This window comes from Rhinolophus hipposideros (assembly GCF_964194185.1).
Source record: "Rhinolophus hipposideros genome assembly, chromosome: 5".
NCBI classification, from domain to species: Eukaryota; Metazoa; Chordata; class Mammalia; order Chiroptera; family Rhinolophidae; genus Rhinolophus; species Rhinolophus hipposideros.
In genome coordinates, this window is record NC_138051.1 from 33,005,228 (window position 1) to 33,019,252 (window position 14,025).

General features: G+C 33.9%; 1 protein-coding gene across 1 annotated transcript in view; it reads right to left on the minus strand.

Annotated features, from left to right (window-relative positions):
• Positions 1 to 14,025, minus strand: part of LOC308498282 (RNA helicase aquarius) — a 69,416-nt gene that overhangs the window by 27,073 nt on the left and 28,318 nt on the right. Inside the window, exons 12-17 of the mRNA XM_081049955.1 lie at positions 13,712 to 13,953; positions 11,863 to 12,009; positions 11,043 to 11,112; positions 8,165 to 8,275; positions 5,138 to 5,247; positions 2,113 to 2,248 (exon numbers count right to left, since the gene is read on the minus strand). Coding sequence (XP_080906081.1) covers positions 2,113 to 2,248; positions 5,138 to 5,247; positions 8,165 to 8,275; positions 11,043 to 11,112; positions 11,863 to 12,009; positions 13,712 to 13,953 — 816 coding nt within the window. The remainder of the gene's footprint in view (positions 1 to 2,112; positions 2,249 to 5,137; positions 5,248 to 8,164; positions 8,276 to 11,042; positions 11,113 to 11,862; positions 12,010 to 13,711; positions 13,954 to 14,025) is intronic.

Below are 14,025 nucleotides of genomic sequence, written 5' to 3' on the forward strand. Positions count from 1 at the left end.
AGAAAAAGGGATTTAAGGTTAAAATTGCCAGTTAATTATTATGTTTTAAATAATAAACTAAAAAAGAAATTTAGTAAAACTAGGATCTGCTAGGTAAAGGGAAAGGAAAAGAATAGCAATTTTTGACCCAACAGAACTATTTCTTATCAAAGTCATTGATGGGACTGCCTTTCTTTTCTAAAAGTAACCTTTAAGATTGTAGAAAAAAGGCTTTTTAATCAAAAATGCAGAAATGGGAAAGAACCTCAGGGTCATCTCATGGGACTTTATCTCAGATATTTCAGATTCTCCATCTATACTCAGGACAGTTTATTATTGATGCTTAAAACCAAACAAGTAAGCAAACAAAGAAATTCCTTATTTTTTTATTATCTCAGTTTCTCTCCATTACGGTTAAGTCCACCTTTAGCAGTTTTAAAAATCAATCTGGCACTTGTCAACCCTTTTCCCAGACCTTCAAATGTTTTTCCAGTTCTCGTGAGTACCTTTAGAAATAACTTCTGGTTAAGCTGTGTGTACATCTGAAAGCTCATTTCATGACTTCAGTGATATAGTTCAACTATACCCTGGTATCATGTTAACTATGCCTCTACCACAAAGTTCCCACTTAATCTCAATTTTTGTAATTTTCACAGGTATTTTTTGTTATAACTTCAGTGTTTCTCAAAGTGTGGTCCTTAGGCAGAATATCTTAGAAGCTAAACAAAAACGTTGATTCCTGCATGCCACCCCTTATTGAAAGATACTCTCTGGGGAAAAGGCTTGAAAATTTCCTTTCAAACAACTTTCCCAACGTGATTCCTATATGCTGAAAATCGTTGATCTCTACTGTGAAGCCTCAAGTTCATATTTCCCAAATTTATTACTTAAGCCTCCATAATTTACAGATCATCTCTCCTATTTTTTAAAAGTAGTTTTCACTGAGTGCCTAGTGATTTTTATTTTGTGCCAAATATGTATTTAAGAATGATCTTTACTCCATTATTCAGAATTCTGAACAGTCTGAGTCTAGTGCAAGATGATGCATATCTTCTCTGTTTCATAAGAAACCATGAAATCTGCTCATTTTAAATGGACTCAACTAGTTTGTGTGTCCACTTATAATGAAAATAAACCATTCTTATATACATTTTAAAATTTCAATGTTATGATTTATACCTAAAATATACAAATAGCATTAGTACAAAGAGAACAAATAAGGTTACACAAAAATGTTCATTATTTGATTATGCCTTGGTCCATTTAAAATTATTAGTAAATGAACTGACTATTAAAGTTTATTTTTATTTATTTTATTTGGCTTTGTTTCTCATTGGTTTCATACCCAAAAAACAAACCCTAACAAAAGCAAAAGTACACCTCTAAATTGAAGTCAAAAGAATCTTTAACTTAAACTCCTACTTTAAAATTAATTCTAAAACATAATTATTTCTGAAAATTTGAAAGGAGATTGTTTTTCTTCATTAGTTGATTAATATGCACAGTAAAAGTTAGTTACCAAACTACATTTTGTTACCACCAGGTAGCTAGAATATTTAATTATACCTATACAGTAACAAATAATAATAATAAAAAAAGACTAGAAACTTTTTCAATAGCAAGAAGGAAAAAAAAAGAAATTTAAATAGCACCAACACTGGCCTTTCATTGAATGAGTCATCAAGCAAGTTACCGTGTTTTCCCAAAAATTAGACCTAGCCGGACAATCAGCTCTAATGCGTCTTTTGGAGCAAAATTAAAATAAAACCCAGTCTTATTTTACTATAATATAAGATAGGGTATAATATAATATAATACTGGGTAATATATAATAAAATAAAATAAAACATAATATAAATACCTGGTCTTATGTTAATTTTTGCTCCAAAACAGGCATTAGAGCTGATTGTCCGGCTAGGTCTTATTTTTGGGGAAACAAGGTAGGTTAGTGAAAAAAACTGAAGATTATAGAAAACACATTTAACATTCATAAATATTGCTTTGGCAATAGCATGTATTTTAGTCAACTCACTGAAAAAATAAACTTTCAAGAAGGATCTCAAGAACCCATCTCAGTTTCCAACTGAAGACCATATTACAATGAAGTATCATTTAAAAACTCTAATCTCTTACCTGATATAAGAAGAAATAGCCTGCAGTTTCACAAGTATATGAAGCATCTCCTGGAACCCCGAGACTCTTTTGTAATCGTTTGACTTCTTCTAAAAGTTCTATTCTTCGAGCCAGGACATAATTAACTCTTCCATACCTAGAAATTTCAATTCAGCAAAAAGGCAAAATTATGTAATGAAGAGAATTTCAAGTTAATTGTCAGCAAAATAGTCAAGAAAATCATAATAGAAACTATAAATGGCCAAATAGAAAAAAAATAGAAAACATAGTTTATATTTAAATATAAGTAGTAATTCTTAGATCATTTTACTCCGAAGCTACTTAAAGTGTACCTTATGTACAGTGCAAATCTGCAAATGTGTTAGTGGTGTGTGAGGAAGTAAAATCAACTACATCATTCAGTCGGGAATAGGAAGAGCTTGTTAAGGAAGTTGTTGCACTCTACGTGACTGGAGAACCCTACATGTAAGAACCTTACAGAAAGAACTCTTTATAATAAAGCTCTAGAGTTCTTAAAAAAATGAAAGAAAGGAAACTACATCACTAAATACACCATTTAGTTCAGCTATCATTTTTCCCCCCCTATTAACAAGACTTTTACAAAGAAGGAAACAGTATGGTGTATTCTGGTGCTAGTTCATCTCATCACAGACCAAGAACATATAGTTTACAGATTGGCTGCTTTGAATATCACTATTTTATACTATCATAAAAGTAGATTTATTTTAAAGGCTTTTAAAAGTAATTTAAAAATGTATTTGGTTATTCTTTGTCATCCTAGCATGTAGCTTGACACGTGAACCTAGTAGATTCATAAATATTTGCTGAAATTTGGAGAGTACATGGCCCAGAGATATAGTTAAGAAAAAAAGGAGTGGAACCAGAATTGGATCCCAAAGCCTGTACATACTCTTCCCACCATGACAAAGTGCCTCCTATAATACTTTAACACTAAAAAAGAGATTAAAATAATATAAACATCGCTTTTCTCATGTTTAAAGATTTGACGAAGGAAGAAGTCATGTTCTTGGCTGCCCCAGAGTTCAGAGACTTACCTCTCAGGCAGCAAGCAATACCGTATTTCCCCGAAAATAAGACCTAGCTTAAGACCTATTATTTTACTATAAGACCGGGTCTTACGTTAATTTTTGCTCCAAAAGACGCATTAGAGCTGATTATCCGGCTAGGTCTTATTTTTGGGGAAACTCAGTATTCACGAATGAAAAAGAGATATAAGACATGGTCTATATTTTTAAGAATTTTCTAACTTAGAAGGAAATAAATATTATAGCAGGTAACTTTTTTCTGTTTGCTCATCAAACTTTTCCTATAATAAACACTTTGGTAATGAGAAAAAAATTGGGGATGCTTATGAAGCATTTATAATAGAATGCCAAAATTCTTGTGGTATAATGTGAAATTTAAAAAGCAACATACAATGGAACTCTATGTAATACTTGTTCAAAATTATTCTGTAAATCTAAAACTATACTTAAGAAAAGTCTATTAATTTAAAAAAGTAATATATGTAATTATAAATAATAGCACGATTAGACGTGATTATTAAAAAAAGACTATCATACACTTGTTTTGGAGTAATGGAATTATGGATGATCGCTCCCTCTCTACAATCTCACTAGATTTAAAATTTTTTCTTTAGGGAAAATGATATCACTTTTACTGTGAAAGAATATTCACTATTTTTCTTTTTAATTATAACAAAGGGAGAGAAATGAAAGAATATGCCCCACTGATAAAGCTCACACATACTAACAAGACCTGGGGCTTGCTTGGCTAGTATACCAGAAAGCAAAAAGTATTTTTTCCTAGAAATTTGGTAGTACCTAAGATCATTTTTAAGTAGAATTAGAATTACTTCTGTTCTACTACAATATCCTTTAAAAACTATAAATTCTACTGCAATATAATTACAATTATAGTATTTAGCATTCCATCAGCACCTATATGTTCACCGAATTCTGGATTATTAGATTTTAGATTCTAGCTCACTTTTGTAATTTAGGTTTAATATGAGGAAATACCCATGGGAAGAATTCAGAGAAGTATCACTGGCTGATCCAATATTAGGAAGCTAGAGCCCCAAATATCTTAATGTGCATTTGTTCTTTACCCTCAGACATTTTCAGACACTAACAAATGTTCAGTGAGCTTTGTAATACAAGAACTCAAAGTAGGTGCAACATAATAATTCAACACTCTTTTAGGTCTTTTGATGTCTATGATCAATTTAGTCACAAGTCATGTTCATAGCCAAAGTCTGTATTAAATATGTGCAGCCATTAATTATACTTATTGTCTAAAAATGCTTTCAAAATGGATTTAAATATAAATGAAATGAGCCATTATAAAGCAAATTTGAAGGAAAAAAACAAAATATTAGGTTGGTGCAAAAGTAATTGCTGTTTAAAAGGTTAAAAATAATTGCAAAAACCGCAATTACTTTTGCACCAACTTAATACTGATAGAAGAAATCTGAATGGTAAAATTTTAGTCACTTCACAATATGCAATTTTAAACAAACTCCAGCTAAACTGGCAATTAAGTACCTGAAATAATACTTATAACCCCAAAGCTTACACTATCATTAATCTTCAATTGCATTTCATACCTAATTGGTGCCTAAAATATATGCAAATTAAATGTCTGGATGAAACATGAAAAGGGATCATATAGTTATACAATTTGAATTTAGTAATGTTAAAAATTACCTCAATAAATAGAAAGCAAATGGCAATCTGCAATTTAAAAATGATGAACAAAAAGAACTATTCACTGAAATAATTGTGCTTGAGGAAAAATGGCACAAGCTCACAGAACTGGAGCTAAGGGAGATCATGACTGGACTTTTAGGTCAACCTATAGTCTACGTAGGTTACCCTAGGACCTTTCAGAATTACACTGGGTTATTCATTGTTCTCTTCTAGAAGTTCTTTAATCAAGATAAAAAGGAGAAAGTTAAAATTTCTTTTGTACACTGTTTCAAAACTCATCCGCATTTGCTTACCTGCTGAAATCTTTCTCTGTCTCCAGCTCTTCTTCTCCATGACCAAGACGTAGGAGGTGGCGCTCGTCAATGTCTAAAGCCATGATTTTCTCAAACAACTGGTTCAAGGCCTGGAGAATAAAACAAGAAGGACAATGGTGAATTTTAAAGAATCAGTCCTTTTTTAAAATAACAAAAACTAACATTTAGAAGGATGGGGGAAAAAAAAAAATAAAGAAGAGCCAGCCTGCCCGATGGCTCAGATGGTTGGAGTGCCGCGCTCCTAACGCCAAGGTTGCTGGTTTGATTCCCACATGGGCCAGTGAGCTGCGCCCTCTACAGCTAAGATTGTGAACAACAACTCTCCCTGGAGCAGGGCTGCCTTGAGCAGCTGGAGGTTGGTGTGAGCTGCTGTGAGCCGCAGACCATGACCAGAGAGCCCGGCGACCAATTGCCTCAGCCCAGGGGAGTGCAAGGCTCATAATACAAGCGGGAGCTGTGTCCTATACAACACAAGCATGGGTCAGGGAGCTGTGTCCTATACAACTAGACTGTGAAACAACGGCTTGAACCGGACAAAGGCGGATAGGTGGAAGAAAGAGGGGGAATAAAGAGCATTGCTCAGTCAGATAAGAATCAAATTGAAAGAAAGGAAAACATTAAGCCATTTACAATTAACAATATAGTATTTTTATTAAATTCTGATATTCCTGCGTATGTATACTTGGCCAAATCAGTAATTGGAAACCATAAAAACTAACTAAACACTAAATCTCTGCTTCTAATTGATGAAAAGAGAAAAGTTTTGGTTTAGATCTATTTCCCCCAAGAAGTAACAATTACTAAAATAATTAATAACCACAAGAAGTTTCATTTCATGCAACAGAAATTCCATGGGTTGCAGAGAATTGAAGAGTTTTTGTAGTTGGAGAAGGACTCTCATGTGATAAATATGTAGGTAGCATACATCAAGAGGACCACAGAGGGGAAATGTAAAGTGCATCATTCAAACTGGAGGCTGAAAGTCTACAGATCTCCATACAACACTGAGCAGAGCACTCGTTTATTGCAACTCTTCTGATGAAAGCCCCTCAGAAATCACTCCTTTCTACCTATGAAATGTTCATATTTAGGGTTGACCTCAAATCCTAGTATTATCTGAACATCTGCATTTACAAAGTTTTGAAGAAAGGCAAAAGTATGGGAAAGTACACTAATAAAGATATCATTTAAAAATTAGCTCCCACTAAAATATCTCTCCTAATTTATCATCAGTTTAACCATACCCGTTAAGTCAACATTCAATCTCATAAACATTCCAGTTATATATGGTAAATATATACTTTGTTACCAAAATTCAAGCAATTAGAGCTCAGAAATTGAAGAGATAAACTAAATTTTAAGAAAAAATTCCCCAATATCCAAACTTTTAATACTTTCTATCCAAAACTTGACATCCAACAGAGCAGATCACATCACTACCCAAACCTTTCCTATCCAAATTTGAGAACCACAAAGATTTAGAGGGCAAAATATACTCGCACACTGCAATCTCAGAAAAGACTGCAAGATTTCATCGTGAATTTGTGATGTTAGAGAATTGCTTGAATTACATATGTAAATCAAGATCTGGCAAACAAAACAGTTGTGAAAAAAACAACAATTTGATAGACATCAAGGAAGATGATTTGATTATCAAAGGATCAAAACAGGCGCTTAGAAAGCAATGAAGTCTTAAGCTATTTTTGCAAAATAATCTCTATAATTGTGCTATACTGGTCAATCATTAGTACAGGATACTATAAAAGGTCATTATCAAGTTATGACAAAAGTTATTAAAAACAGTTATGTTAAAACAGTAACACATGAATTATTATTTATTTACTCTAAGAATTTCCAAATAGAAAAAAATTACTACAGACTAAATTTTATTGAATAGATTAAAAAATGTCTTTACGTAATTTGTTTCTTTTATTAAGATATAGTCTCAATTAATCCTAACCCCCACATAATTTTAGTACAACATGCTACCATTACTTAAAAACTTCAAAGATATAACATGGTAAGTAAACGACAAGGGTAGTATTAATTCTTAAAACCTATAGATCAAAAGTTGGTGAAAAACAGAGTAACTGACATTTAGTATTCTAAAAACCCAGTGCTTCTTTGTAGACCAGCTCTTATAGAATTAGTCAACTGAAGTCATCGTTAATATGTATTCATAGAAAATACTTGTAAGTACTTTCAGAGGTTTAGACTATCATGCAACTTTCATAAGATCTTCAGTATATTCTGAGTTCCTCCTGTCACGTTCTACATGAGAACCAATAAATGTTACTTGTTCTTGTTCATTTCTATGATAGTGACAACTTCAGAACTATCGCAACACAGATAGATGTAAAGACAATTTTTTAGCCATCATTTAGAAGGAGTTTGTTTTTATTGTTTTAGCTGTTTATAAAAGCTATGTATTGAACCTGCAACCTAAAATAGTCCTTCCATGTAATATAGATGTTCATATGTATACTTCATAAAGATTTAAAATTCAATATAGTATTAATACAGTTTACACTTAGTCTTTCAGGAATATTCATTCTACTAGAAGGAAAATGCTACTAGTAAGGGTTAATACTTTTGATCTCAAAGTGAAAGCTCTAGCTTAGCACAAAAGATGGAGGGCGAGGAAGGCAATTTAATTTAATTTGAATACTTGGCTATATATCCAAATATTCTTATTAGCTTTTCCACAGTTTGACCACTCCCTTCTCCCCCTGGAATTAGAAATATAAGAATTAGAAATTGTTTTTATATTTACCTCAATATAGTCTGGTCATGACAAGTGATAATCCAAGAATAAGTCAATAAAAAACCACTATACTGATGAGTATGTTCATCAGCTTTTCCTGGTATTCTGTTGTACCTATGATCAGGTTACCATACAAGCAGAAATTTCCACTGAACTTTCATGCATTCCCTGCTACCCCCAGGTCTACTCCAGACATGCGTGCGCATGCACACATACACACGAATGCATGCTCTCTCTCTCACCTGATTAGAATGAGTAACAATCAGAGTCCTCTGCTCTGGAAAATTGTGGTAGATATTGGATATGATTTGAACCGCCACATCTGTTTTTCCTGTACCTGGTGGGCCCACAACCTAAAAAGGAGATGAACACATAGCAAACTACTAAGTTATCACATTGTTAGAAAACTGAAATTCTAAAACTGAAAGATAAAATACAGTTAAAATCTGCTGGATGAGTTCAATAGCATAATGGGCAGGATAGAATCAGTAAGCTTCAAGACACATCAATAGAAATCACCAATCTAAACAACAAGCAGGAAAAAAAGATTAAAACAAATAATAAACAGAGTCCCATGAATCTATGGGCAACAGTAACAGGTCTAACATTCATGTCACTGAAATTCTAGAAAGAGTTAAAAGTATACAGTACAGAAAAAGTCGTATTTGAAGAAGTAATAGCTGAAAATTTCCTAAATCTGGCAAAAGTCAGATATCTACAGATTCAAGCTCAGCAAACTCCAAACAGAATAACCCCAAAGAAATCTAAGCCCAGACACATCACAATTAAATGGTTGATAACTAGATAAGACAAAAAAAATATTAACAGCAACCAAAGAAAAATGATAATTACATAACAAGAGAACGCTTCAAATGACTGGATTTCTTATCAGAAACCAAAGAAGCCAGAAGGAAGTGGGATACCATTTTTAAAGTGCTGAAAAAACTGTCAATGCGGAACTTTATGTCCATTGAAAATTATCTTTAAAGAATCAAGGTGAATCAGAGACATTCTCACATGAGAGAAAACAAAAGATAATTCATCGCTAGCAAACCTGCTCTTAAAAGTGGGAAAAGAAATTCTTGACACAGAAAGAAAATGCGCCTAGATGAAACTTAAGATAAAGGATAAATGGTAAGTATAATAACAGACTATTGTCCTCTAGAGTTCTTTAAAATATGTTTAATGTTTGCAACCATAAATTGTAACACTGCCTGATGGCATTTTCAATGTATTTAGATGTAACACATACAACAACAACATAAAAGGGGAAGTTAAAAGGACTTATATGGAGGTAAGGATCCTCCACTCACTTTAAGCAGCAAAATGATGATTCTAAGTAGACTGTGAAAAGTTAAGTATGTATATTGTATTGATAATTCTCTAGAGCAGCCATTAAGAAAGATTACACAAGAGATAATAAAAGAATAAAATAGGCCAATAAAAATGGAACACTAGTAAGAACTATCCAAATAACTCACAAGGCAGGAAAGGGGAAACAGGAACACAAAACAGTGAATAAACATAAAACAAATAATAAAATGGTAGACCTAAGTCCAAACACATCAATAAAGATATTAAATGTAAATGGTCTAAACACACCAATTAAAAGACAGAGACTGTCAGAATAAATAAAACAACTCAACTATATATAGTGTCTAAAGAAACCCATTTCAAATATAATAAATTAGAAATAAAATAATAGGCAAAGCTATATCATGTAATTACTGCAGTGGCTATATAAATATCAAAATAGGCTTTATAGCACAGAAAATTACCAGTGACGAAGAGAGATATTACATAATGATAAAAGCATCAATTCACTAAGAAGACATAACAACCTGAATGTGTATGTACATATCCACAAAGTTTAAAGTATGTAAAATAAAAATTGACAGAACTAAAAGGAGAAAAAGACAAATACATAACTATAGTTGGAGACTTTAATACTCCCTTCTCAGTAATTAACAGAAACATTAGGTGGCATATCAGCAAGGATAAGTACTGAAGTACTGAACAATACCATCAACCAAATGAATCTAATTAACATAGGTGTGACCGAAAAATATGGTGAATTTTAAATACAAAAAATGTATTACAGTAAAAGACACATTGTCATTACTCTCCCTCAAAATAATCCCCCTCGCTTCAAACACACGTATCCCATCGTTATTGCCACTTTCTGAAACAGTTCTGGACATCTTCTTTCATGAGTGTCTTTAGTTGTGCTGTCACAGCTGCCTTGATGTCCTGCCTCTATTCAAAATGTTTTCCTTTCATGGCCATTTTGACTTTGGGGAAGAGCCAGAAATTGCACACAGATCTGGTAAATAAGGTAGATGAAGACACACCGTAAAGTTTTTATTTGACAGAAATTGCCATACCAGAAGTGATGAGTGACATGGAGCATTGTCATGATGGAGAATGAAGTAAAGGCACTCACGAAAGAGAACTTCAAGAACTGCTTCAGAAAGTGGCAAGAATGACGGGATAAGTGTGTTTGAAGCAAGGGGGAGAATTTTGAGGTGAATTAATGACAATGTGTCTTTCACTGTAATGAATTTTTTGTATTTAAACATTCACTGTATTTTTCAATCACACCTCATGTATCAGACACTCCTCCACCCCAAAACAACAGAATGCATTCTTTTCAGAAAAATGCACATGGAATATTCACTCAAGATAGATCATATCCTGAGCCATAAAATAAACCTTAACAAATTTTAAAAATTAAATTGAAATCATATAAAGTATGTTCTCTGACCATAATGGACTCAGACCAAAAAAACAGTAACTGAAAGATAACAGCAAAATCTCCAAAATCTTGGAAATTAAACATGCTTCTAAATCAGTTGTCATTAGACATTTTCTGTAAAGGGCCAGCGAGTAAACATTTTAGGATTGTGGTCCATACAATCTCTATTGCAAGTAATTAATCTCTGCTGATGCAGCACAAAAGCAGCCAGGAACAACACATAAACAAATGAGCATCGTTGTGTTCTAATAAAACTATTTATGGACACTGAAATGAGCAGCAAGATCTCCACATCCATATAAAAACTCTGACGCACACTTCTAGTCTGTATCCACATAAGAACATTTATAAAATAATTCTCTTACCATAGTTAGCCCTGGCTGCATTCCAGCACGGATGGCCTCTATCTGTGTATGAGTGAACTGAATTGTATTACTGCAAATAAGAGTAGATAAAAAGTTAGTTGAAAATAGATGAACGACATTTAGTACAAATTTACACAATGACCAGAGGTCCAAACATCTGCTCTGCATTTGTCCCTGTTCTTCCCATCTCTTCTCCCCGCCCACTGTGTGCGCACGCGCGTGTGTTTGGTAAGAAATATATAACATGAAATCTACCTTCTTAACAAAATGTAAATGTACATTACAGTATTGTTAACTATAAGCACAACACTGTATATCAGATCTCTAGAATTTTCACATCTTACATGACTGAACCAACCTCTCTGAATGACTCTCTTCCATAGACCAATTAAAATTGAATTAAAAGACTATAGTCATTTTTAAAACAACCCTCAGCCCATCCCAGACTTCATTTTGGAGTGTCAAGTTATAGTTCCCAATTGAATACCAAATAAAATGCCACCTGATTAGTTATGGCACACATGCATGAAGGCAGCTGCTGTATGTAACACATGGTCACGAAGTACAAATGCTGTGCCCAAATTAACGTAGCCCTCTAATATTTTTTTTAAGAGTACCTGGAAATATTTCTTTATGAAATATGACTACGGAATGGCCAATCATGTTTGAGCTACACAGCCAACTGATAGAAGGAAAGAGGGTATAGCGACAGAAGTTTCCTGGGATTTTTAAAGAATCAGAAAATTTACAAATGTTACCAATCTATTTGAAATAGCAAATTATTATTCATTATTACAATTAGCATCAACAGTACAATTACCGTTTGGGTTGGTTGTAAGGATAAGGACCCCTATTAGGAATAACATGAGGTTCAACAATTAAGGTCTTTGCCTCTTCAGTGTCTTCGTCTTCCCCACCTGCATCTTTCCTTTTCTTCCCTTTTCCACTTCTTACTGGAAAAGTGATCCTAGAAGACCAAAACCTTCCTTCACTTTTACAATTAAGAACAATTTACCAAGTACCTATCTTGTGCATGACAGTGCACAGAGAATGATCAGATCAGTAAGAAACATTTACGGCTTAAAAGAACTCACTATCTGTACATAAATTCTGAAAAAAGATTTAAAAGCACTAAGACTTGCGTTAAGGGTATTTAGATTAGAAATGGTCATCTGATTAACAGAGCATCAAAGAAAAATCATTTATATCCTTGTGTCACATGTACTGTAAGGTGCTTTACACATTGTTCTTCATCTAATCAGAAAAGGCTTCATGGGAGAGGTGGCATCTGAGTTTCAAAGAATTCAGACATCCAAAATGGGATGGAAGACATTCCCGGAAGAAAGAAGCAACTGCAGAAGCTTAAGTATAAGTAGCCAGTTTTGCTGGAGAGTAGGATACAATGGAGACAATAAGGCTAGAGAAAAAGGCTGGAGTCTTGCTATGGCACCTCTGGAATATCAAAGCTTTTAAGGTAGAAGATCTAGGTCTGGCGTCAGGGACCCCTCAAGAGGCAACTCTTCATAGGTACTTGGGGAGATCAATGACTACTACTCTAAAATTAAAGTAAAAAATTAATTCTCTATGTGCACTTTTCCCAGTCTTTCTTTCTGTTCTGGAAGGACAGAAAATATACTGCACTGCCCCCCACAATGTGCAATGTTAAGAACTAAAGAGGCTAAGAGGTCAGCCCTTATTTTGATAAGTAACAGGAAAAATCAGCTTTTTAACCAGGGAGTAGAATGACTATAGCAGTAGAGCATGCAATGGGCTTAGGGAGGCAATGGGCAGGAAAGACGCTGCCACCATAAAGATTGAAGGTGACGAGAGCTAGAGAGGTAGCAGTCAGGAATGACATATAAAAAAAATATCCTTAACGCAGAATCTGTAAAGCAGAGCAGGAGTTATAGGAGTAGAAAGATTATAAAATAACGCTGAGATTTCAAAGTGAGGTGACTAGAAGAATGATTTTGCCATTAATAGGATTAGGAAAGTATGAAAAAAGACTAGGTTTGGGCGTTTAAAGGGTACAGGTTTTTAATATGTAGGTTATTATATTTAGACTTAACAGTTAAAAGCTGTATGTACTAATTTCCAAATAAGAAAGTAAGCACTCGCTACCACCCGTAGGTTACTGAGTGTTTTGCGATGGAATCCTTACGATGGAATTCAGAGAACAGCAATCAGTGCTTCAGGTACTTTGTTCTATTTCCATTCAAATTTTAAAACCAAAGCTCCTTTAACACAAAACACAACTATATTGTAAATATTTAAAATTTGTGGAAGCAAGTAAGGTTATGATTTTTTTCCCCTAAAAACAAAAAGTTCAAAATCACATGACTATATCTATTAATTAGGAAATACATCAGACTAGCATTTCTTTGGTCGAATGCTATAAACATATTTATATAGTACTCTTCAGACAACAAGCGCTTTCCGATCTCATAAAAGACCTGAGGCTACTTTTATTGTGGTCTTAAACTAGATACTACACAAAGAATAGAAACTGAGTCAAATAATTTTCTCCCAGTGATTACACGGTGAAGGTAAACTGCCCAAACAAAAATACACGTATGCTACTCAAAACTTAACTTTAGCTACAGTCCAGACGGTCTAACTCAGACTGACTACAGACAGCCTGGAGGGAGTAGCTCCAGTTCTAACTTTACCTGAAAGGGGGTATCTGGAGAGCAGGGTCATCCACAGTTACTTTAACATTATGACCAGGAAAGCTGGTTTTCAAATGCTCAATGGAGAGAAACGTATCATTGAAATCAAGGGTGGCGATTGGATTGGGCATTTTCGAATAATGTGCACTGCTTGGATCCCCATAGCCTAAAATGATGTCATGCAGCCAGTCAGGTACAACACAGTCCGTATTCATGAGGTTCCGAATAGTCTCCAACACAGCCTGTGAGTAAAAGCACAGGAAAAGATTTGTCAGGAAGACATCTCAAACATTTGCAGTTCAGTGGAATGCAGA